This window comes from Hypomesus nipponensis, chromosome 11, assembly GCF_054491055.1.
Source record: "Hypomesus nipponensis isolate SF chromosome 11, ASM5449105v1, whole genome shotgun sequence".
In the NCBI taxonomy this organism is placed as follows: domain Eukaryota; kingdom Metazoa; phylum Chordata; class Actinopteri; order Osmeriformes; family Osmeridae; genus Hypomesus; species Hypomesus nipponensis.
In genome coordinates this window covers 10137966-10165032 of record NC_140371.1, presented here as the reverse complement: position 1 = coordinate 10165032, position 27067 = coordinate 10137966, and the positions used below count along the sequence as shown (strand labels likewise).

General features: G+C 44.7%; 1 protein-coding gene across 1 annotated transcript; it reads right to left on the bottom strand.

Annotated features, from left to right (window-relative positions):
• Positions 1–746: 746 nt before the first annotated feature.
• On the bottom strand, positions 747–27067 carry pax2a (paired box 2a). The gene is made up of 10 exons (XM_084709434.1): positions 26862–27067; positions 25909–26106; positions 22017–22102; positions 21570–21689; positions 20520–20564; positions 13988–14163; positions 11692–11809; positions 4885–4986; positions 3015–3101; positions 747–2783 (listed from the first exon to the last, which is right to left on the bottom strand). Exons 1-10 carry the CDS (start codon positions 27065–27067, stop codon positions 2662–2664), a joined length of 1260 nt encoding a protein of 419 aa, XP_084565560.1. The 3' UTR covers positions 747–2661.

The window sequence follows — 27067 nt, the reverse complement described above, 5'->3', positions numbered from 1 at the left end:
CTCTCCTCTGCCCTTCTTAAATGAAGGCGGCTAACCCCTCTGTGCCGCCCCCCGTCCCCTTCCCAATACAACCTCCATCCCCTCCCCCCTCGGGTTTCAGTCCGATATGTTCAGCTATACATGTAGAAAGAAAAAGAAGACAAACCCCCCAAGTGCAAGAAGGAGTTTCTCCCACCTCCACCCCCATCTCCAGAACGGAGGCTGCAGTCTCTGTGTCTGCCTGTTGTGTTATCAGGGGTGAGCAGGACTGAGAGACAGGGACTTGACTTCAGATAAAGTACTTGCTTCAGTGGACTCGAAGTCAACTTCTGGAGCTTGGATGCCGGTGTCTGGGTCCATATTGTATTTAGCGTGTGTGGGTTTGTTGGGAAACGAAGAGACGGTAGTGTAAGCTTGAGTGTGTGCCCGTGTGTGTTTGTGCATGTGTATCCGTCCATACATGTAGGCACGTACTGTATGATTGGAGAAGGTGGATGTTTTGTAATGACCACAACATCTACTAACAACAAGCTAGACATGTGTTTAAGCGTTGCAAAGGACTTCAGTTTGAAAAAAATCACTTCACAGTGAACGTGGAGCAAGACTACAATTAGTCAAAGCATGCAGAAATGACCATGTGAAAGGTCTTTCACATACTTCTCACTATTACTATGGTCCTGCCCCCTCTGTTCCTATTCAAGACCTCTGGAAGTTTTTTAAGTTGAGCCCAGCAACAAAAAGAAGATACAGAAAGCCATTTTACTCAGTTGCATAGTGACATAAAACATCATCATGGAAAAACAAAATCAAAACGAAAAAACGAACAAGCAACCATACATGTGATGTTAGGATTTGTAATCTGTAGCACAACAGCTGACAGGCATTTGTTGCGTCTTACTTAAGAACTCAACAAGACATTTAGGACACAAAATGTAATGTCATTTTTTTCAATCTGTATATCTACAAATGGAGCCAGTAAATTTGTGAGATACTGCAATGGTCAAGTGTAGGTGATCTTATTTACAGAGAAGAATTGTCTTCACATTATACACAAATCATTCTACAAAGCAGCAGTTTGTTGCAAATGACGTAATATTAAGTAATTTAATTCCACCTTTTTATTACAGATATTATATGCATTATGAAGTTAACCTCTGTTTAAAATTACCATATACATGTTCAGTGTTGACTACTTTTTAAAAGATAATACTGTTTTATTTATGCATACATATACTGTAAATAAAATATTAAATATCAAACTAAGTCTTTGGCAAATGTAGTAAAAAGTACATTCACAAAATATTTCCAGGAGCACAATGATTTCATATTTTTAGTCCCTCGAGTGTCAAACTTGTCTTGGGAAAAGTAGTCAACTACGTGTCCAAGCTGTTCTTCAAAGAATACCGACAGCTTAGTATTGAAATGTGAAGTTTGTAAGGCAATTATTTAAGTCAGTTTAGAGTTGAAGCTTGCACTGTATGTAGGCAACCAATGGTAGAATTTAAGATGTTTTGGAATGCAGGGCTGGTGAAGGCTTAAAGTAACATTTAGCATACAAATGTTTCAGTTAAATCTCACTCTGTTATTCCTCACAATGTAATTTTGTTCAAGTTTAAAGGTGGGTCTCAACAATATTGTTTGTACAATTGTCTGCTATTTCTGGTTATTTCACTTAAAGTCAATTAAGTTAAAGTGAATTTTACTGAATTATACGTAGCTTGGTGTCAAATAACCTCACCTGTTATGAATGTACTGTGTCAAAATCAAACCATGTGAAACCCGATGTTCAGGTAGTAGTGCAAAACAAAAGAGCATCAAAGTATAAAACATGGACAGGACACTGCTAAAAATTCAAAATAAGAACTGTGACACAAGAAATCTATCCTGACATTTCTTAGATACCTTTGTACATGAGCAAACAACGATAGAAAAAAATAATAATTTAAAGTTCTTTGAATTCAGAGTGGCTGGACCATTATTTTTTTTTTGGTCATTGTGTTTTCAATACTTTTCAAAAGGATTTACATTTGTACAACTGATTGTTTTCCACAGAGTCCGATGTTTCCATTTGATAGGGGATCAGTAAACGCATGCTGTGTATCTCCTAGGAGGGACTGGAGGATGGTAGGAGAGGAAGTCACAAAAGCACCAGGCTGGAGCCCACCCTAGTGTCTGTAACAATGATCTCATAGAGTCAGAGGCCCTTAAACACTGATAGTACCTGTACCTGTAACTTGGTATAGGACCCTTCCTATATAACTCCTGCACTTCTCTAAAAGTCTTAAGACTGCCAACAAGTGTCAGTCATGTAAAGGAATGTAAAGATCCATGAAAAAAACAACAACAACAACACCAAAATAAACAAAAATAAAACGGAAAGCCCACAACTTTTTTTCACTTTGTATTCTTCACACAGATTCTCAATGTATATTTTTCATAATATATATATTTATATAATCTCTCAAAGTCTTTCTGGAAATGTTCAGGCTTGTGAGATAGGAAGGGGGGGAAGTTGGTGTTGAGTTCTGAAATCCTGGAGGCCCTTTGCCCCTGGTGTGCGCCTTACGTGTTGGGGCGTGGTCAGTCACACTCCGAACCCTCCCAATCTTGCCTCCGCTTGGTGAAAACTTGTGAGATTGTGGAGGATTCCATCTTTGCTTCCCTTTGACCTCGCAACGCCTCTCAGACGGGGACAATATGGAGGCCGTAACCCCGGCCCTGCAGTTTGAGCCGGTCTCCATGGTAACTAGTGGCGGTCATAGGCAGTGGCAGCAGTGGGAGGCGCGGAGCCACGGGATGCGGCACTATAATAATAAGGGGAACCTGAAAGTTAACAGAAGAACGCACCATTTGAAACCTCAAGGTCAAACACCATGTAGGACACACAGACTGTGAACTATCACACCATGCAAACGAAACATAGAGCTGCATAACCCACTGTAACTGTAACAGTAAATACACATGTTGTATGGACGTGTCTAGCTGGAATCTGCAGACTGGGTTGAATTGTCTTTGCCAGAAGAGGCAGAACTTACTTAGTAATGCAGGATTGCTGAACCGCCATGCTTCATTGTAGGTGGTGTATTGTGGGTGAGAGTAGGGGTTTCCTGAAAAGTCTCCTCCTGAACAGAAATGCAATCAACAACAAAAAATCAGGCAAACCAGTAATTTGTTGGCAGTCGTACTGTTAACATTCCTGTGATTTCTGTTCTTTTCTTTCTTTCTAAAACGACTGACACCCCATTGTCCAAGCGAAACCATTTTGTTCACTTTTCAGAAATCATTTAAGTGATGTGCCACTGAGCAGACATAAACAACAATGTCGCATGACAATGCTCCTGGCCCATTTCCCATGTTGTATTTTATTTATTTTCCAGGGCTTTCTTCAGCGCTCTTTAGGTGAATTCATCTCTGTGCTAATCCTCTGGTAGTGTTGGAGAATCCCCCTCTATTCCCTCCTTTTGGGGGCGGGACATTACTGTGCCCTTTTCCTGCTTTTAACTGACGACGCTTCGCTTCAAAAGTCCCTAATGGATTCCCCCTGCCTCTTATTCTCTATTTATCCTCACTGTAGAGGTCTTGCCGGATGGGGCAGGAGCCCGGGCCAGTTTCAGTGAGCAATGCTGAGGGTCCCACACGTTTCTTTCTTTTACGAGACAATAAAGGCTGGGTTTTATATGAAGCTGCTGAGGAATGGCCTTTGCTTTAACAGTGTTTGGGACTTGTCAGTAAATCTTAGTCATTCCCCTCTGGATGAATGAGAGGGGGCAAAAAACCTAAGGCCGGCGGATTAGGAGGATCTCTCAGAGAGAGAGAAAGAGAGAGAGTGAGAGGAGCGAGAGAGCAAAATAGAACGTGTGTTTGTATACGTCTTTGCGTATTTGATATAGAGAAAAGGTTTCTTTAATGTTAGATAACTCATATAAACTACACTCGTTTCGTTAACCTTTATTCCATCGGTGGGCTCCACTTCAGTGATGTTGCCTCTAAAAACACCACATACCGAGGTTGTCTAATGTTGGGTAGTATCAGAGGCCGCGTCTTCCTGTGTTTTGGGGAGAGGGCCCTGTGGACGCTTCCCACACAGCAACTTAGCCAGCATCCTCAGCCTAGCCATGTAACCTGAGCTCGTCCCTGAGAGAGATAGTGATTTAAATATTTACAGCCCCTCCACGCCTCTGTGTTTTGACCCTTAACTGTTTGCTGTGAACCTGAACTGCAGGTTAAGTAGAGGGGAAAGAGATACGCTCTGCAGCCCCGGGTGTCCGGGGAGGCACGGCGGAGGATAGAGCGGAGGGAGAGCGCTGTTTATCGACGGGGCCAGCAAGAGTGCGCCGTGCGGACACGGCGAGGGTAATGAGTGCTGGGAGCTGGAGTGGAACTGAGAGGAACTGTCCTATCTCATGGGCGCTGATTGTGGTGATCGTCTATCGAGCTCGTCTAATGTCCTCGTCCGTGGCCGCTAACCGCACGCTAACGAAGATAACATGTTGCTTCTCCCCTGCAGGTCAGTAATCTGACTCCCTGTGTCTGAGTCTCTGGCGTGAGGATACTTTAAGGTTCTGTGTTTTTATGTATTCTATGTGTGTATGTGTGTGTGAGTGTATGTATGTGTGTAAGTCTGCTTGTTTTTACTCCAAATCATAAATTACGATTGTGTGGTCTGTTCAGTCACAGACATTCAGACATTTTCATTTGACATCTTGATCATTAAGCTGAAGCTTTTACCCAAAGCAAGGTACAAATAGCATTTTAGTAAGAAAAGCAGTGTCATTCAAGTTCACTCGTTTTTTGGCTTGGAACAACCTCTTTTTCTTGATCAATTGGAAGGGACCAGCCACAGAAATTGTTACGAGCAGAGATAAAACATTTATGGGCTTCATTATGAGCGGTAATGTCACCTACCAGGGACCATTCCGGCGAGGGTTGAGGTGGGGTAGCTCCCCTGCCCTGTGGGGGGGACATGGGGTGGGTATCCAGGTAAGGTCGTACTGGCCATGTCTCGACCTGGAAACACAGGAGGGAGAGAAAAAGATTCTCAAAAAGTTGGCAAAATACGAAACCAGCACAGTCCACCTGTTTCTTAAGACACTGTAAGTACAGAATTTGGGTCAGAGCATTGAGTTCATTTTAAAAACGTCATCCCTATCAACATTCTTGTCCTCATTCCTTGTAAACTCTGCAATGCAAACACACGATCATCTTTAAGGGTCTAAAAAAGATTGTAGTCAGTAGTTTATTCACTCCTCAGGACGGTTTATGATCCATGAAATAAACTTGACCCCTCCCCCCAACTCCCCACGCCTCCACCGACAACAAATAATGAGAAAGCCATATTTAGTTTCCCTGATGGACACTCATTCGGCCCTATAAAATGCCATAACCTTCGCTCTTGGGTCTTTGTATAAAAGGAAGAAAACTATTGACAAAAAGAAGGAGCTACAACAAGATCAAGACAGCTAAAGGCCGCAGGGCCATCGCCTTAACATCAAGCTGGTCCGTGCATCATTCAGTCCAGCATGCATGGGTGCCATGCTATGTTCTGGACTCTGATTCATAGTCAGTGTAATTGAGAGTGACGGCAGCAGCTTAGCCGGAGCTAGCTGGATCAAGGGGCACGAGGGACAGGCTAGAACTGGTCCAACACAGGACCCCTTGCTCCTGCCCCTGCCCCCTCCCATCCCACTCTCGTCCCCCGGACACAGGGCGACCGTCACGAGGTTAGGGAGGCCCAGAGGTCCAGGGCCATTGTTAGTCAAAAGGCCAGTGAGAGGGTCAGGTTTGGGATGGGGGGTTGGGGGTTGAGGGATAGAGCAAACTCTCTTAATGAGGAGCCAGCCGTCAAAGTTGCTGCTGTATACACAACAGTAGAGCCGTGAAGCATTCTGGGACAGCAGAGTCTGTCGCTTTGATCAGCTTGATTTGGGGAAATGACTTCCACAGCTTGAAAAAAAATCGGAGGCACTTTAGTTCAAATAATACAACAGATAGTCACCTGGGGAACCTGTGTAATACCACTACAGTGCCATGTGTGTCTCTATCTCATCCATTGAATTTATCAAAAGCAATGTTGTCTCTCCCTGGTGGCAACAGTAAGGAGGCGGTACCTGCTATAAACGGCTGGCTGGCATATTGGCCGTAGCTGGGGCCGGGACGGGCATAGACGGAGCTGGGGGTGGAGGCATCTAGTGAAATTCTGGACTTGAGGGGCAGGAAGTCCGCTAAGGTTGAGCCCCCCTGAGAGGAGGGGGTGAAGGGGGCGAAGGACGCCTCATGGGGCTCCTGCTTTACGCACACAGAGGAGAAGTGGAGCAGGTGCGAGTCTGCCAGGTAGAACACAGAACAGAACAAAACGTGGGTGGGGGAATGATGAAGGTCTGCTTACTGTATACATGCACTCAAGTAACACATACACACCTGTGTGAGTACACAGACGCACACTTGGCGTGCGCACACACACCCGCACTGAAACAGGAACACACTAATCCGACACCTAGACAAACAAGTAATCAGGTGGTGTAAATCCTTATGTGTGACAAACCTGTGAGGTGAATGTGGGGGCGGGGCAGGCTGAACAGAGATGAGACAAGCCGTAACACTGACCTAGAAATGCACTGATACGGTGGACAAAAAGTTCCCGACGGATTTGTGACTTGGGTCTGTGCTGTCCTAGCTAAAGGGATTTATAAGCTATTTTTCACTTGTTTAGCCGTCTTCACAGGAGAAAGTCTCTTTGTATTGTCCTAGGGTAGACGCAATACAATACGATTCTCCTGTGAGATAAAAATGCCATTATCACACAGGAGGTTGGGCTTAACAATTATGCGTTTGTTATGGAATCATTTACACAATCATAATTTATAAAACAGACTTTTCTGTGCACCTAAACAGTGATTGAAAACTAACAGGAAATACACACCAGTCAAGTGTGTTACAACAACCGGCGGCCCCAAATCAATCAGTCTCAAACACACTCAGATTTCCCAGAGGTCTGGGGAGCAAACAAACGATATCATCTCTGCAGTCGCATTCTCAAAACAACATCGCCAGTCGAACACAACAAGTCGACGATGGGCTTGCCCATGGCTCAAAACGCCAGACCTTGATCTAATTTGCCTGATGAGCCTTGGCATCTTTCATTTCACCGGCCTTGCCGCCGAAACTCAAGCAATCAATGTGAGCTCTGTCTCGGGCCTCTCTGGGTCCGCCCCGCCGAGCCTACGCCTGCTCACTGGGGCCTGTTGGGAGAGAGATGGCTCTTTCCCCCCCTACGCCATGATAGCCTCATTAGCTGCTTCCTCCGCCATTGTTGTTTTACAACAGGACTGTGTGTAGAGCTTCCTCATTAAGATAAGGGCTGCTTTATTGAGGAGAGGAGGGGGGGAGGGGGGGGACCCAGCCCTGTCAGTCCTAGGGACCAAATGCCGCAGAAACAAGCAACTTAACTTAGCTTCTTTACCATACAAATACATGACTGGGTTCTCTATCTCCTGCGTCAATCTCTCTTTCTCCGTCGCTTTTTCTATCTCCTCTCTCTTGCATTTATTTCTCTCTGTATCTGTCTCTCTCTTTGAGGATGTACATATCCTATTTGCCAATTACATACATGTGATTCATTGTTGTTATTTCAAAATACGTGTTTTTGTATTTTTTGTAAACCATTTATGGGACTCATTGCAAGGCAATAGTACAGACACCAGAAGGTTCAATTGAAGAGGGGAAGTAGTAGACAAGGCTAATGAATCCATCAAAGAGGAGAGAGCTTCAACGAGGAGGCTGACAAACATACAGAGTACACGCTAGCCCATCTGAGGCAGCCGCTATGCTGCCGCTGGCTTCCATTTCCACACATCCCGAGCAACATTGTCAAACAGACAAGGGGGGTTAAGGTGTAACAACAACCCACACCGACGCCGCAGCGTTCAAGACCAATGAACTCTGAAACTAATCAGACGTGCGGTTGCTTATTGTCCTGAAGAGGAAGAAAAGCCCGGCTAAGGGAAGGCTGTCAAATCACAGACATTGATGACGGAGATGAGATATAAACTCGGGGGTCTGTGGGGACTCTTCTTCTGTGCAAACACATCTCGGAGGGAGCGGAGACGCTATAGAGTTCTCCAACATCTGTCTCTGCTCCTCCACACATACACACAGAACCCGTCAACCATACAAATGGACCGGCAAGAACAAACCCACCGCTCTTTTCAGCAGTGGGGTCCAGATATTGTCTGGAATCGTATCACAGATGAGTGGACACTACGTTGAGTTTGAAACAAACAGACCAAGTATGTGTCAGAAAAAGAAAAAAAACATTTTTGGACACTTCTGGAATTTTTTGCAGCAAGTCTATTCTATTTATTCTATCTTTATATTCAAGACAAGACTGACTTCTCTTTCATTGCTGAGTATTGCATATTTACCTGGATAGCAGTGTTTGGGGGATTTGAATAGATTCGCCTCGACAGGAATCCCTTCATGTTTGCAACAACAACAGCAGGCACAATCTCTGAACAACTCACATTCTGGAGTTGGTGATTTATCACAACTCTTTGCTCTCTCCAATTATGAGTGAGTAAGGAATGTTTGGAGGCCCAAATGGCTTGAATTCGCTTGGTTGAAAGACTTTATTAACAAAAGTGTACTCAAAGGTTAGTGTGCTGTTTGGGGGGGGGGGTGAAAAAAATATGAATTTCATAGTGTAGCTCTGCTAATATTCTCCTGAGCTGAGAGACGAGCCATTACTCACCAGACCACCCTCCAGTCAAGCGTTAGTAAACCCCCTTTTTTCTCTTTAGTCTTTCTCTCAGAAAGAATGAGAAAACAAGAGGATGTGAGCACCTGCCCAGGTCTTGTGGAGAGTCTGAGGGAGGCCTATTTACACCAGTCACCCCCATTGACACCAGGAAGAGTCTGATTATCTAACCCAGCATGGACTGGGGCTCCATCTCCCCAATCAAGACTCACCACCAACAGCTAACACATGGTCAGATATGACTTAACCGCCCTAATGACTAAAGCTAGGATAAGAGCCTGAAGCACTTGAGCCTGTATCTGAGGATAGCGACCACCACTATGTCATTTGTCTGGTATACCGCCGGCTCGGTTCAGGCACTATGTGTTAAACAGTGTCGAAAGCCTGTGGTTCTGGCTTGTATCCAGGTTCTGTTCCGAGCCCAGGGTGAATCATGACTCACTGCTTGGCAAACCTTGGACAGGTCAGCTCCACACTGTCCTGCCATGTTAAAGGCTCGCTGTGTCCTGCTTCGTAAGACCTAGAACTTACTAGACCTTATTCTGATCATATCAGTTGGCAACTAAAAGCATTGTATTCATTATTTTTACTTATTCGACCACGTGTTATGTCAACCTAACCAGTTACAACCCACAAACTTAATTTATTTACTTTATAGATCAATGAATAGAATTTCTGTGAAAAAGCAAGTCTATATTAATCGTGGTTTTCCTGTTTCATCTCTGAGCTTTATTTATTAAGGTGGCTTTCCTATTGGATGTGTAAACAAATACAGTCTTTGGAAAGAAAGTGGAAAGCAAGCAAGTTTCAGAATTTTCTGAATGTCAGTGAGAGGTTCCGGTGCTCTAAATCCTCCTCTTATTTGCGGGGCCTTTTTTATTCTCAGGTAGCCGCTCAACAATACAGTAGAATAAACAGAGGACACCAAAGATGGCCGACATCTTTTTCGCATGCATCCTCAAAACTCCAATCTCAGCTCTGCATAGCAAGACTTCATTAATCTTTCATCTTTAATAGATTATGCAAATTTCCAGACCGTAAAAATCAACAAGATCAATAACTGCATGAATTTTAATTGGGAGAAGAAAACATTTAAAGAACGAACATAATCTCCCAGCTCTAACCAATATGAGGACGTAATTTATTCAGAATTGGATCCCAGCCTAAGTGCAAAAGATAATTTAACACGTTTTTTTTTCTACTTGCCGCATATTCATATTTACAGGGTTTATCAAACGTCTGTAAGCCTTAATATTCTAAAGCAAAAACCTTTTACCTAATCACAGGAAGCACCTGTCACAGTTTCATTTCAGTGGGAGTCATTGCTGCTAAAAGTTCAATCGAGTGAATCCACTGCTAAATATACAATCTGTTCAATTTGAAGCACAATCTCTGATATTTAATATAACAGACCATTTATTTTGGAACGTTCAGACTATTTCCAGAGAACTTCAAGGGATCCTAATATTTGACACATACAGGGCTATTTATTCAACAAGAATTGCACTCAACTATCTATAACACAAGTACCTATAGATCATGTTTCCTGGATTTTTTATACATACGTTTGAGAAAGGTTTACTGAATGTTGTATTCCTCCTTCCCATGTATCCCTATATGAAGCCTCAGGGCCTGGGCCCCCAGGTGGTACGCAGGCCACCTGCTAAGAGTGTGCTCCCCAGAGCAAGACCGCTTTCATAGCAGGGCCCCTGCACAAAGGACAAAAACACACCTTTCTTCTCCTGAGGCCCAACTTTCTGGGGCAAATCTACCTCCCACATATTTATGAAAAAAGAGGCCTTTCTTTTCCCATACCACTGCGCCCGGGCCTGGGACTATAGGACCAGCCTGGCGATCATTTGAGAAGGGTTGCTGCAGTTTTCAATCATCCTGTCCTCTTTTACTCGCTCTCTCTCTTGCTCATTCTCTCACACACAGACCCCCCCCCCCCCCCACACACACACACACACACACACACACATGCACACAGAGGACTCATTGACTTTGATGGCTACTGCATAATTATGGGAGTTTTATTAAAAGACTGGCATATTAGTCTCAAGCTGGTGTTGGGCTATCAGTAAACCAAGCCTTCTCCTGGGAGAGAGCAGAGACTGCCACAACAAAACAATATTTCAATTAGGCGGGCAGCCATCACCCTCGACAGCAGCCCAAAAGCCAGAAAGAAAAGAAGCTCTTAAGCAATATAGGGTGCACTGGCACGGGATATGTGATACAGATAGATAATACTACAGGATATTTGATCCAATGCCCCTGACGCTAACACTCTTTTGACATTACACAGTGGAAACTTCTCACAGAAAACAGCTCTCACTTTGTTGGTACTCTCTCTCCTTCTCTTGTCGCATTGGTGTAAATTAGTCAGCCAGCCAGCCAGCCAGCCAGCGCGCAACATATCCCAGCCGCTGTCAATCACCAGCCTATCATAGCCTTTGATGACAACGTCCTGTCACAGAAAGAACAGCAGCTGTCTCTTATGAGAAGTGCTCCCAGTCAATCTGTTAGCGGGCCAATCCAAGCTAACACAGGAGTCAGTTAGGAGGAGAGTGTGAAAGAGCTGGGAGGATTTAAAAAGCTCAGATGATCTTTCAACACTCTGCTCTGCCCTACACAAGTGCACACAAATGTGTGGTTTATTCATTTTTTGATAACAGTTTGATGTTAGTTTGTTTTACAGCTAATTGATGTCGTAATGACATACACCTTTCATCAAACTCTGCTTCACACGTAGGTTAGAACTAAAGATACTGCGTTCCCACCGAGAACACAATCTGGAGGTATTTTCTAAATTGTAAGAAACGAAACGACCTTAATATCCTAATGAAAGGAAGAGAGGATGTGCTGACTTCATTATCTATATTCCAACAAAAGACTGTCTGCCCTGTCAAAGGCATTAGGAGAGAACATGGTGATAGATATAGTAAGGAGTAGAGCCTCACCTGTGACGACGTAGCTCTGTGAGACGCTGGAGGCCAGGTCGGAGCTAGCGCTGGTCGACAGACTGGGCTTCACCTCATCCAGGCCTGCATTCAGTCCTGGCAGCGAATACTCGTTCGCCTGAAAACCCAAAACACAACTTTACGCACTGGCAATGGCGCGGACCGCAAACAAAACATCCCATTCAAACATCTACTGGTTAGAATAACTTTGTACACTGTTTACTGTACAGGCGAGTGTTTTATAAAAATGGAGGTCCGTTTTCAAGCCCTCGTTTCAGGGAACAAAGTGGATTTCCTTGAGATATTCCCATTTTGGACACACATCACTGGTTTAAACAACACAGACGGCGAGGTGAGGAAACAAGCAGATCCGAGGGAGCATCTGTAATCCTTTCACTGTGTCTCCTCCTGAATATTTCCCTACTTTCTGTGCCCCCCCCCCCCCCCATGCTTTAGTCAGGCCTAGGATGCATGCATGCATTAGGCTTGTCTAGGAGAGAGAGAGAGAGAGAGAGAGAGAGAGAGAGAGAGAGAGAGAGAGAGAGAGAGAGAGAGAATGAGAGATAGAGAGAGAGAGAGAGAGAGAGAGAGAGAGAGAGAGAGAATGAGAGAGAGAGAGAGAGAGAGAGAGAGAGAGAGAGGGGGAGTGGGAGAGAGAGAGGGATGAGAGAGGGATTGCAAGAGGAGTGAAAGGATGGGGTGTCAGCTGGTTCTTTGTGCTCCACTGCAGTCATCCCTGTGACCAGTGAAGGGAGGAGACATTCAGGGCTTTGTTACTGGGAAGACATGTGGCCCTGGTTTTAAAGGGGAGTAAAACCTCAAACCCACAACCCTTGTGTTTCGGCAACGCAATACAAAAATAAGAAAAATATGTCCAAAATATAAATATTTTGAGGTGTGACCTACTTGTGTTACTTTATATTAGATTCTGTATCTGTAAACTATTAAGGGGTTTCGCGTTTTCAGATCGCTTCACATATTCAGTTTAAGTCGAGCTGTAAATCATCCCATGGTCAGACATTGCTTCCTATTTAGTAATTAGGTCCTTTAATCTGGGGATAAAGCCCTTACTAGCAGATGTGGTGAATCCTATTTGTTAATGAGATGACACTTTTTGACCCTCTTTCTGTTGAAGTGTGTGTGTGTGTGTCTACGTGTGCGATTGTGTGTACTCGCACACGTTTCTGTTTGTGCCTCTGTGTGTCTGTTTGTGTCAGTGTGTGTGGTGCATCTGTTTTCCTCAATGGAGCAGGGGTCCCAGAGGGGTGAGCCGGTGACCCCAGTCTTGTCTGCCTCTATCCCAGATAAACTCAAATTGTCTGCTTACAACTGTTCCCTGGCACTAGCCTGGATGTTCCCCTGTATTCCGCTGGGCCTCCGCAGAACAAGAGCCATTTTGTCATGTAGATTGGTGATGGGCGGGGCAGGGCTGGGCCAGGCCGGGGCCAGGCTGTGTTGGGCTGGAGGAGGCGGCGGGAGGGAGGGAGAGAGGGGTGGAGGGAGGTCGGGCAGGCGGTGAGCACAGAGGGCCTGAATGGTTTGACCACATGGCTGCCAGAAGTGTGGGAGGGATGAGGCCTCTCCAAAATGGCTTTTTAATGCCCCGATGCAGACACCAGACAAGCCCCTAATAGCCTAATAGTCCAACCTTTTCACCAGTTTTTGAAAAGGAGGAGGAGGGGAGGTGTGAACGGAGGAAAAGAGAAGGTCCGATGAAAGAAGAAAAAACCAAAAAAACGGGGAGAAAGCAGTCTGATTAATATTACGTTAAATTAAAACTGATTTTTCTGGACCATTCCGACGCCGTTTTTCTCCCCTGCTCCTCCCCCCTCCCCCCCACCCCTGCCTTTTTAATACCCTCTCCTCCATTCTTTGTGATTGCAAGTCATTTCCAATTCGTTTTGGTATTGATCTCGCCATAGAAATCAGTTTGGTAATTAGCTGCATTAGGGCCTGTATGGCAGGCAGAGGGGGCTGTCCCACTGATTTATCGCCGTTGTAATTTGCCACGATCGCACAGAGATGAAAATGAACTCAATTAGGCCACTGCTAAGGCTGCCTGGGCACCGGCTTGGAGTTGGAAGGGGAAAAATTAATAGTCTCTTGCTGTTTAACAGTCTAATGAAAGTAAATAAAGGTTATCCGACATAATAGGCCCCATAGCTTAACGTGCGAAGTCCCTACATGCAGGCCTCTTTGTCTCGTTGTTAGTGAATGAGCTTGTCTGTGTGGATATGTGAAGCTAATCCATCCGTCGTAGGAGCTGTACCTCAGATTGGAAGATGTCACCACTGACCTGTTCGGGCTTGATGTGTTCCGAGGTGGGAAAGACGTCAGGGTAGGACGGACGCTCGAACACACGGTCCAGGGCCTCCAGCTGCTGCTGGGTGAAGGCGTCCGCTCGGAGGTGCTTCCTCAAGCTCTCCACGCTGCCCTGCGCGTCGCTGCCCGGGCCTGAGCCGTCTGAACCATCTGCAGAAGGACCAGGGGGAGAGAGAGAGAGAGAGAGAGAGAGAGAGAGAGAGAGAGAGAGAGAGAGAGAGAGAGAGAGAGAGAGAGAGAGAGAGAGAGAGAGAGAGAGAGAGAGAGAGAGAGAGAGAGAGAGAGAGAGAGAGAGAAAAAGAAAGAGAAAGAGAAAGAGAAAGAAAGAAGGTACATTAAGACACTGAAACAAAAACATGGTCCTCGTTTCTTTATGCAACTATCGTTAGCTGAACTGAAATGGGCAGGGGAACTGTGGACACTGAGGAAATACACGGAAGATAAATAGACAGAATAAGGAGAGGAATAATATGGAAAGGACGACAGAGAGGGGAGCTCGGGGGCCAGTTCTGGAGACAGCCAGGGCAAGAACAGAGAGAGGCAGCTCTCTTTTTCCCCCCCACCCAATGAACACCATCAGCGCGGTCATCAAGTGATAGGTCTATAGTAATTGATGGATTACCCTCAGCGCAAATATATACTTGTTTGGAAGGAGCATGTGAAGAGTAAGCGATTACAAACACAACCTCTCATCTCCCCTCACTCCCCCCCCCCCCCCCCCCTCCACACACACACCCCAGCCACATTGCCACCAGGAAATGGGAAGCGATTATTTAACTGTACTATTTCCTCCTGGCTGTAATACCCCTCTATGTCTCTCTCTCTCTCCCCTTCCCACTCCCCTCTTTCTCGCTCTCTCTTCTTTCTCAGTCTCTCTCTCGCCCTCTCTTTTTTTCTCTCCCCCTCTAACACTCTCTCTCTCCCCAATGGCCTGTCTTCAGCAAAACAGAATAAAGTGGGGAGGGCAGTCAGAGCTGAATGAGACTGGGGGGTGGGGGGGGTGGAGGACAAGTGTATGCATTTCCTCCTTCTCACTCTCCCCTCTATATAAACAAATGTGCCTCTCCTTCTCCCACTTCTCTGCTCTCTGACCCTATCAACCTGCCTCGGCAAGAACCCCCCCCCTCCCCGCATCCCCCCCTCTCCAAGCCCTCCTCACCCTCATTACGCTGTTAAAAAAGAAAAACTGCACAAGCGCCTTCTCAACCTTCAAACAACGTCCCGCGGACCCTTCCTTCACTGGTGTCTGCCACCCCCCATGCCATCCCCCACTCCCCCCCCCCCTCTCCCAACACACACACACACACACGCACACACACACACCCTTCCCCTCCGTCCCCCGCCGCCAGCCAGCGGACGAGGACTTTAGCTCCCGTACAAATCTGTCATTCTAAATTTGCGGCAGATTATGTTCTCTCCTGGGCGAGGCAGCCGTGATATATGATATGCAAGGCTGCTATTGATTGCCTGATCCGGCAGGGCAGAGGAGGGAGGCGAAATGAACTTGGAATGAACATCATGCCTCAGCTCATTGTGCGTATAATACTCTACTTAATCCCACATTTTTCTGTGCTATGGAATTCAATTGATCAATCATGTTTCACTGATGGTACCATTTCAGGGGCGTTATTGCCATTCTGCTCGCCTGCTTGACCTTTTTTCAATGGCTGAGACCAGAGGATGAACCTGACTCAGGGAGAGAAATATATCTATGGAGAAAACGGAATAGGGGACTGGAATTGAGTGTGAGGGGGGATGTATGGGGATGTGTGCGCAGGCACGAGCGTGTGCGTTCTTGCGCGAGCCCATCGACTGCATCCGTGCTTATGTTTGTGTAGCAATCTGTTTTTCCTCCCACAATGGGTTTGTTGTACGTGTTTTTTCCTAACGTCTACCGAACCTGACTGCATATTTTAGCACAGGCATTTCTCTTGGACTGCTCCCTTGGGGAGGAGGGGGGGGGGGAGGCTTTCACAACGTGGCGTGTAGCTGTATGAAACTCAATTGTTCTCTTTGGTACAGAACAAAATGGAGTCATTAATTACCTTCTATCAGCCAGCCTAAGAAAAAGCGGCAAGTGCAATCAATAGCACCCGTTTGTCATTCACTATGATGGGGTCATGGTTCTCATACTCAACACCCCCAACACAATGTGACCTTCTGCACTAAGGCCTTCTACAATGGCTAGCTACAAAGGACACTGCTACACTTTGTATTGTTACGCATACATACTGTAAATGAATGTATTGTGTGTAGAAATGTGTACGATTCAATTGTCCATCTCAGATACGTTTATGGCCAATGCAAGTTTTAAAACATGTTAGTTAAGGCTTGATTCTTTGTGTTCGTTGTGGTAACTGAAACATTCTGTGTGTGTGCCAGCTGACATTGTGCGTCCTCACATGACACTATCCAATGGCGTTTCCCACTGCTGAAGCTAGGGCTGGAAGATAGCACAGCTCCATCCCATCCAGATATCCAGAGCCATGAAAATAGACTCTCAATGGTCTTTGCATCTCCCACGCTCTCTCTCTCACATCCACACACACAAACACACACACGCACACACACACAGATAGACATATAGCGCATCCGCCCACACCCAGAAATACACACACACACTCTCATTCATCCATTCGTACACACTCACCAACACACACATATACTGTGCACACACATGAAAGATGCCTTTTTGGGATCTTTTGTAGTGCTAGTATAGAGACACAAAGTTCTACAGTCCAATTATTTTCTTTTCATCTCCCCTTTTTTCAGTACGAAAAAAGTCGGTGGTGAAAACGCGTTTTGAAAGGCAAATTAATTCCCTCTCTTGTTTAGTCTGTAAATCAGTGACATGAGACTCTCCGCACCTGAGTTTACGATTTACTTATTCATCCTTTTCTGATAGGTGACATGATGATCACATCTACAGTGAATCCCTTGTTGATGTTTTTTTAAATGCTGTTGAGTCTGATAAAAAAAAAACTACAACACACAAGCAAACTGGTATACCCAGAGGGTGAACACTCCTTCCCTGTAAGCTAGCTATATTTATGAAACCTCTGGAGCGGAAAGGAGAGAGGTGGGGGAGCTAGAGAGAAAAGATGGGGGGGGTAGGAGAGTGGGGGATAGAGGGAAAGAGATGCAGGCAGAGACTTTGGGGGGGGGGGGGGGGGTCGAGAGGAAAGAGGAGAGGAACCGGCAGCACTAGCAGGGCTGTTAATATTTCTCGTGATGTTGTGGCGTGTTTAAGAGCTTTATGAATTCGATTCAGTGTGCTGACTGTCGGCGTTCATAGTGACGGCTGTTTGGTCTCCCTTCCCCTCCTTCCCTGATAACATAACACTATCAGAGCATGTTGTTTGAGTGTATTCAAACAAGATTTGATTTTTGTACATTTTGTTTAAACACGTCAAAGACCATGCATTCCCCACCATAAAAACATTATGAATAAGACCAGTGAGACATAGTAATTATGTTCTCTTCTTCTCTCTCTGTCCTTTTCTCCAGCCCTGTCCCACCTCCAGGCCTGACTTGTCGTTTAGCATTGCCACCCTGTGTGACGAGTCCTTGTGGAAACGCAATTAACGCATCCCTCCTTTTTCTCTCTTTCTCCCTCCCTCTCAAGCCGGGTAATGCAGCGCTCCATTAATTCCCGGCATCAGTGCCCATAATTGACTTTTCTGCGACATGATTCCTCTTCATGTGAGTGAATTCGCTTTCCTTATATCATTTTTTTCTTCCTGACGGATACTCGCCGTATATCATTTACAACCGCACAGGTTGCGAGACAACATGTAGCTGAATGCAGAAGTGGCTTCAACATCTTAAAAAGAGAGAGAGAGAGAGGGAGGGAGGGAGGGAGGGAGGGAGGGAGGGAGGGAGGGAGGGAGGGAGGGAGAGAGAGAGAGAGAGAGAGAGAGAGAGAGAGAGAGAGAGAGAGAGAGAGAGAGAGAGAGCAGAGAGACTCTAGATATGAACCCTTTTGTGTCAGGCTCTGCTCTTGGTGTCTGGTCTGTGCGTTATGCTCTGTGGCTCCTCTCAGGCCTGGTCCTATACCTTCTCACCATCACCCCATCTTGGTCATTCCAGTGCTCACAATCCCATTTATTTCTATTTAGCTCTGGATGTGTGTATTTTCTAAAGTCATCTTCTATTGAGTCTTTGTCATGGACTAGCTTGACTGGCCAACCAGCGTGGGCCCAGGTAAAAATCCATACTCGAACAGATTTAAACTCTTTCAAGAAAACACAAGTGTGCTCGTCTATATACTGGACACTATTCAAAAGGCCCAATACAAAATTGGCAGAAGTATTCCCTTGAGGTGTCCACTAAGGTTAGTGTGACTTCTGCGGCTGTTTTCACTTGCTCACTTCAACACATTTTGAATAAAGATCCAGCCAGGCCATATTTTCTCTCCCAGCTCACACGCTCGTCAACTCCCTCTTCCACACATCCCACGCTTAGGGCAAATCGGGGACTTACGACCTTTGTTTTCGACATCTAATTTATCACCACTGGTCTCTATTGCCTGTCCTCCCTTGAGGAAAGTTGCTTCAGCCAGAGAAACACGCAGTCCGGTCACTTCAACCTGCCTCGCAATACAGGCAAGGTCAGAACCAACACATCCTGGATACTACAATACTGTTATGTTTACACTCTTAACTTACTAGTATCTCGATAATCTTGCCTAAGGTTTTTAGGGAAAACAACTTTGAAGACTTTTCAAACTTAAAACCTCAATCTAACTTGGCCTCTGTCCTTATCTGCCTCTTCTTTTCTGTGGAGGTATACCAGATGAGTGCAGTAAGGACCTATATTGCAGAGAGTAAAGTAACAGGTTAAATCCCTCCACTTTACTATTAATGCATTTGGCAAGAGTAGCATTCAATTTTACATAATGAGATACACAAATAAATCTTGGCTATGGGTTGTATTGAAAGTAGGGGGTATGGTGGTTTGGGGGCGGGGGGTGTGTGTGGGGGGTGTGGGGAAGGCATTGAGGCGCATTCTCACAGCACTGGCATAATTGGTATCGCTGCTTGCAGACATGCAAACCAATCTCTCCACAGATAGGGCTGAAGCTCTCTCCTTTTTCCCCCCTTAAGGCTATTTCTTTTGTCTTTTCGATAGCTTGCACATCCGAGATAGAGGGAGGGAGGGAGGGATGTTAATTTGTGAATTAATAGCTTTTCTCTGCAGAATTGCAAATTCTTTTAAATGTCACAATGTTCAGGGTACAGGGAGCCACCGAAGCCACTGGAGTAACAATCTAGACCTGCCACAAACACGCACACACACACACAAACACTACACACAGACACACTACACACACTGATTGCACAACTCCACCACCCTTTCTAGTCTCATTTCCGCTCTTGCCCCCTCCCGTTCAACCTTTTTACACTCTCTCTCTCTCTGTCTCTCTCTCTCTCTCTCTCTCTCTCTCTCTCTCTCTCTCTCTCTCTCTCTCTCTCTCACTCGTCCAGTGTAACATGCTACTTTTAATTTGCAATAACACATGACAAGGACAGATTAATGTCTCTTATGGCACCTGTGTCCCTGAAGCTCATCTTACGGGGACCTGGTGTACATAACGCGTGTCACACTACATTATCTCTGCAGACCTCCAGTAATGGGGACCTTTTTCGTCTTCCTCAAAGGGCAACGGCTGACTTCAACCACCAGACAGAGCCGGCCTCTCTTCCTCACAGGAACAGGCTTCACATGCCTGGAGACACAGGTGCAACGTACGAGACTCACATAGAGTCAAACATTCAAGTCAACTCACTGTTCCAATCCAAACACAATCCAAACACAACAGTGGCGGGAAAAACACGAACCTGAAACATTCTGTCATGGTACTTTAATGGCAGGTTTCACCCCCCATGTTATTTTTCCTCAAGAGTAACCGGTTAACAGATTAGGATGAGAGACTGCAGCTCTGTCATCATCTAATAAACGTCAGGCTTAACCAGCTCGGGTGGCCCTAGGCCTTTGTACAGTGTGTGTTGGTCTGAAACTGAGCCCTCGCTCAGTAGCTCTCCCTCCGTCTCCCAGATGACTTGGTGTGAAATAAAGACTACATGTTTAAATAACCCCACAGCCTTTTACACAACTGGCACTATCCCAAATAACCAATCAAGAGGTCTTCATCTGCTTCCTGACACCAGATACTGTATCAGACTATTAGAGCGGTCGAGGAAGGTGAAAATATCTTGCTAGACGAGGCCATACTCTGGAAAATCTTGTGTCACAGACAACAGACTGTGACTCGGGAGTGACGCTGCAGCAGGTAGCCTATGAAGCTGCGTGGAGAATGTCTGATTTGCGACAGTTAGCCCGGTTTGTTTCAGTTTGCGTCAAGAATCGTCATCAGGAAGTCACCGCTCAGCTGGCCCTGAAGTCCCCTCCCCAACCCCAGGCTGACAGACACAACACAATTAAGAGACATCTGTTGGATCAAAGCAAAAGAGAAGGTTTGCTAACTTGTTTTTTTTTCAACTTACAATGTCCTATTTTCCTCCCATCCAAGTGGTTGCCACTCCAGAGAACTATAGAGACGGAAACACAAAAGAAGCAAATGGCCCGCTTTGATGAATACTTTACGAGATCACAACCAACCAAATCCCCCCCCCCCCCCCTTCATCATCAGAGAGACACACATGATACACCAACACATACAGTAACATTGAAACCCACACGTTAAGCTCATGCATGTACACGCGCTCTGCCAATTCCCCCCACCCCCCACACACACACATGCACAACCACACACACACAGGGATCTCACCCCCTCAACCGGTCTGTTTGTACACCTGTTCAGGCCTCACCAGGGACATGTTAATTCATAGGCATTAAAAAGCCAATTGTTTGCAGAACCGATAATCTATTAGGCCTTAGGCGATGTATGTCCACTTCCTGGCTGTGTCTCAGAGTGAGGGATTCTGGATCAGACTGGATAGGCATTCACTTAATCTTGGAACCCATCTTGCTTTGTTTGCTTTGCCTGTATGTAAATTCTACAGTATCTTAAAAAGAATACTGAAAGTCTGTTTCCTGTTGTTCGCTAACCCTAATTTTAGTTTATCCTATGTTCTGTACATGAATAGAAAGCAATATGCGCAGATATGTAGAAAATGGATTACCAACGGATTAGAATATGTTTAGGAGCTGATTAGTGTTATCTACAGTAAATGGATTGCTTGGCTCATATTCCAGCTGCAAAGCCACAGACCTCCATATAAGATGTCCGTGTGTATTAAGGTTTTATGACAGCCACGTGTGATTTCTAGTGCATCATATAAAATTGAAATGCACTTCTATAGGCTGGTGGTAAAACCCAGAGTTATCTGCTCGCTGATTGAAACACAACACTCGCTGGCTTGCCCGATTGTACGACATAACAAGTCACAGGGGAGAGCAGACAGAAACACAGAAACACACATGGCTCCAGTGCTGTCATAAATGCCATGCTTCTTCACACACAGAAAAGTACAAGACGAGGCAGGGTGGGAAATGAAATTGGCGGAAACAAAAGGATCTGTCTTCTCTCTTACCGTCATCTCTTTTCCTCTTTTCGCTGTTGGAGCGAGGGATTCCCAAAATGCCGTTGATGGAGTAGGATCCCACGGGGTCGTTGGAAGCGCTGGTCACCGGGGGTGACGTTGTGTTGGGTACTGAGGAAGAAGACACAGGTCACGAGCATGCACATCTGAGTGTGTGTGTGTGCATGTGTGATGCGAATCCCCCCCCCCCTTCATCATCAGAGAGACACACATGATACACCAACACATACAGTAACATTGAAACCCACACGTGTATTTGTAGGTGTGACAAGAAAGTGTCCTACTGGTGTAAGGGTAAGGGGACGCAGCTTGCTAACTAGCTTGAATCTCTGTTTGTCTGCTGTCCACAACCAAGTCAGCTAAAGCAAAGCTTCACCTGGGATCATCCAGACATGTTCTACCTCAGACACAGAGTGTCACGGTGGTGCTCGCTCTCACCTATGGTGTGTCCAGGCGTGGAGAGCGGCGTCACCGATCCGTCAGGCGAGGGGTGGAACGGTTGCTGGACTTTGGTGCGGATAATCCTGCCAAAGTGAACAACAGACAGGGGTCAATCAATAGTCTACCGTTCTACCGAGCATGGAGATTCCACGGGAGCTCTCTGGCCCAGCGTGCTTTAACATAGCGCATCACATCCACTTATGCCGTTGCATGTGTACTGCTCTTGGCTCGTTTGGGGGGCCTTGTCTCCCTGTACTTGAGTTCTGTCACAAATAACCAATCTTGGAGCATTAGGTCCAATCTCTCTGCCGCTGAGCGAGAGTGAATGGGGGGTGCCCCCTGAGAGAGTGGATTCAATCTAGCTGGATTCTGGGGTTAGAAATATGATAAAGTCCCCATACTGTTAAGATGTGGTATGGGGGGGTGGGGGAAAGTCTTCATTGCACTTTGGACTGAATGATCTCGCAAACAAAGCATGAAATCACATCAATTCACCTCAATGATGGGCTTCACTGGCTCTACCTGGCCTTCTATAATAATCTTCCTCTCTTGCTCCTTGCTCCCTTTCTTTTTCTTTCCATCTGCCCCGGTTCTTTCACTCCCCTTTCCTCATCCTCTCTCCCCTTCGATCTTTATTCTTATTCTATCCCTTTCCCAATTTTTTTCTTACTAGCTCCCTCTTACTTCATCTCTTTCTCTATCAATCCCCCCACAATCCCCCCCTCTTTTTTCCACCTGGATTCTGGTTGTTCAGGTCAGTCAGTCAAACACATGGGCATCCTCTACTGTCGGTGTGGATCAGGCCCTATCGATTGGGGACTTGGGAATAAGTTGGGAACAAGTGGCACCCGAGAGGAGATGCAAATTGTAGACTATAAATTATATGTAACAGTAATGCAACAGTGTTTCATTGTAATAGCCTAAACAGACTGGAACATCTGATTTATTTGATTCTCTGTGGCACACACTGAGAAATGGCAGCTGGCGTGGTGATCTGAAACGCATGAGGCCGGTGCTGTAGCCGAGGAAGAGATGACATCTTTTTACCAACTCTAGGATCTTCAAGATCGATTCAGATCAATAAGTACAGATGTGGATTACTGGAACACACAATGCTACAGTAAGAAATGGCATTATGACTCATCAGTTGTGACACTGGTAATCAAACAGGACTTAATCAAACGCCACAGTACACGTTTACATTTGGACAAAGTACAAACGGTATAACAATTTATTTCAATACATATACCTATTTTGGGACCACACTCTAGATTACACTCTGGATTTTGAGACCACACTTTGGTTGAACTAAAGAAAATCTTATACTCCCTCACATACAGTACATTTAGATATTGGCCCTGGTGTGTTCAGTGGATCTGTTTGGAATTGGGCAGGTAAGGGTTAGTAGCCTCGAGGGGTAAAATGTGCATCAGACTCTTTTTCATTCTCCTCACTATCTCAAGTGTCCTCTATACGCTTCCCTTCAGGCAGGGCCACAAAGGCTGGCAGCCTACTCCAGAAAACACACATCAATATTTTATTTGAATTTTTTACATCCCACCACTACAGTTATCCGACCCTATGACTCTAGGGAGCCTCATAAATTCAAGGACTTTATTTCGAATCCATGTTCTTGATATTGAATAAGCAATCTGGATGGGCAAATTAACGACTTTAGTGTATGGATGTTGTTGGAAAAAAAATCCCCAAAGAAATATTAAAATGAGGATCAATACGATTGAAAGCCGCTTAGGACCTCATAGGTTGGTTGTGTGTCCACAAGGCATGTGGAGGTTGAAAACTCCTTTCTGTGGCTACAGCACAAAGTGCAACCCAGTCTCTGTGTAATCTTTAATAATTCATGCGGGAAAAATGTGTTTAAAGCTAGGACATCCTCTTTTGTCAACAGAGCAGAGGTCAACTCCTTAACCACAGAGGCCAGACTTTTTTCTTCTTTCTCTTTCTCTTTCTCTCTCTCAGATTCTCTCTCTCATTCTCTCTCTCTCTCTCTCTCTCTCTGGCTGTCTTTCCTGTCCACCCCTCTCTGTCTCCTTCTAATTTTCTTCGAATTTGTTTGAAATTTCATGCAATTTAACAAAAGAAATATCCCTATGAGAGCCATTTTTGTGCCACACTTTTGCCTGTGTGGCATTAAATGCATACCGATGTTGAATGATAGGGGATTCAACAGATCAGAGTTTGTAAAACAAGATAATTCCAGGGGTTAAGTAAGTAAACAGACTATAAACAAGTTAACAAATTATTCAGATATTTACACAAAATCTCTTTCCTAATTTATTGTAAACGCCCTAATACTTAATTAACAATGTCCATTTGTAAGGTGACTATGGCTCATTACAAAACCCTCTCTATCAATCTAGTATATTCTAACCTATGTGAAACACTGTACATGGTCTACAGAAAATGTGAATAACTAATTCATCTATTTATTTATTTGACCATATTTGAAAATATTGTATGTTTGACTTTTACACATGCCCATGCATTTTTTTTATGAAATTATAAGAATGACTTGTGTTTACAATAAACCTAAGTCTTGGTTATTAATTAAACAAAACCTAATACAAAATATTGGAATCCAAAAAGGTTAGTATCTTTGCCAACCTATCACACTTAAATGACCAACCCAAGATGTGTCTCACCATTTGATCAGTACTCCATTTAGCCAAATACTGTATGTCATGAGCAGGGAGTCTTCTGATCTCTCTGCAGCTCATTAAAATGTAATGCTGATGGCCAGCTCTATGGAACAGTGCCTCCTAACCAAAGTTCATTACAAGCGCTTGAAGGTATAATGCTTTTTCACCTTGCGCACATCCGCTGGGGGTTTCCACCGTCCACCATAAAGACGCTTTGTCTAGCCTTGTCCCATTTAATGTGAAAGGTGAAGGTGTAGAATGACTGTTCCGATTTAGTGAAACAGTCCTTTTGATTAATTTAGTTAAAAAGAGTTCCAGTCCAAAAATTAAATAATAAAAGTGTAAAATCAAAAATGACGTAGGCCATATTTACAACATAAATTCCATGTCATTTGTCTAATTTATGATTATATATTAGACAACAACCACTACTAATAATAATAATCATATGTCTGCTAATAACACACAATTAAACCATATCAGCCGAACAATCTAACATAGTTAGATTACGGTTTTAGAATATCTTATTCAATTAATTAATTATTATAGATATAAAAGGAATATAATTGTATTTCTTAGAATGGCATATTCATATGCAATTTCAAAAATACGTTTCTTATATTCTATGTTGAACAATTTATTTCCTTTTTTCCTTTACTAGTGAATGTGGTGTGGTTACTGCGAGTCCCCTGCGGCCTCTATTTGAAAACAGAGCGATTGCTTGGTAATAAAGAACGTGCAGACTCTGTCGCAGTGTGGTCCGCTTATCGAACGACTTCGTTGGGTATTTCCCTCTGCCGCTGGATCTGGTTACGCGCTATTGATCGGTTTTTATCGAGACAGATGTGATTTTTGCGGTCTCAACCTTAGTTCCCCTGCTGACTGCAGGAGAGGTAACGGGATTGAATTGCACTTGTGAGACCACCCTAGATGGTCCAACCTGAAAGGACCCTGTATGATGGTAAAATGTGGATCTGTTCTGCAAATTCAGTCGACTGCAGGAATCCAGTTTTTTACTCTAAGCCTCCACATTAGTTCTATTTCAAGGTTATCCCAGGCTATTACGCATGAGGCCATTTAATCGACAAGGCATTCTCTGACTTCAGTTCCACACAGTGGACACTGGCTTGAAGAAAAACAAAGCGTAAAACCGCCGCCACAATGCAGGTTCGTTTGAACAGGCTCGAGGTTCATAAATGTTACAAAGACTTTAGGGATTTGTGAAATACCTGTTGATGGATGATACGCTGGGGACTGTGTCATTGTCGCAGACAGCTTCAGCCAGGAGTCGGTCTCGAATCTCCCAGGCGAACATAGTAGGATTCTGTCGCTTGTAGTCTGCAATTTTATCCACTACTTTTGGAGTTGCGACCTTTGGTTTGGAGCCTCCAATAACTCCAGGTTTAATACTGCCGGTCTCATAGTACCTGTAAAAACAGGACAGAAGGTCAGAAATCGAATTAATTATCTTTCAGGCTATCTATATAGAAATCATGTGAGATCCAATATGATGCAAGCTTTACATTATTTTCATGTGATTTAAAAAGTCGATAAACGTCAACCATATTTATTTTTTTCACATCCCAGCCATTTTTGTTACGATGTTGGACCTGCTTAATTGGACAGTTGAGCAGATTTTGTACAAATTGCCAAAGGTTTGGCTAATACAAATAATCCAAAACCTCTCCAAATCAATTAGAATCAATGGGCCAATATTACAACATGAGAACCAGCACGTTGAAAACGAAGAAAATGTCACTTATAAAGAAGATCCAGTTCAGTTAAGAGGTTGAGACTATTCTATAACCTGAAGTCGCATGCACAAAACAACATACATGCCACCATATTGTCCTAAAATAGGTGTTATGTTGGTGACAAACATTCCAAGTTCAATAAATAAAATACCTCTTAAAATCCATCTGATGGCTGAAAAAATATTCAAGACATTACCTCTTAACATCTTTTGTTCTCAGAAAAAAATATTTTTTCGGATAGCCTACTACATGAAACCTTATGACCCGATATGATGTGAAAATGGGTTATCGATAAGAATCCTCGTCACATAATTTCTGTATTAAGGCAAAAATACCTATTACTGACTATGGCTAAAATAAAGCTGGTAACGCATATGGCAGAAGATTTATGCTTGACACGTAGGCTCTGGTGAGTCTGTTTCCCTTACCTGCCGAGAATTTTGCTGACGCAGCCGTGACTGACCCGTAGTTGTCGGGAGATGTCACAAGGCCTGACCCCTTGGTGCGCCAGCTCGACAATTCTCTGCCTCACGACATCAGGTAGGGGTCTGCCGTTCACAAACACCCCGCCTAGCTGGTTCACACCCCCATGCCCTATATGGGATACAACAACACACACAGGGAAACATAACAT

Coding starts and splice junctions, on each gene's coding strand:
- pax2a (XM_084709434.1), bottom strand. CDS start 27,067: ATGTTATGTTTCCCTGTGTGTGTTGTTGTATCCCATATAGGGCATGGG. Junction 3,102..4,884: donor CCTCGCCGGAATGGTCCCTG/GTAGGTGACATT, acceptor ATTTCTGTTCAG/GAGGAGACTTTTCAGGAAAC. Junction 2,784..3,014: donor CAGCAATCCTGCATTACTAA/GTAAGTTCTGCC, acceptor TTATTATTATAG/TGCCGCATCCCGTGGCTCCG.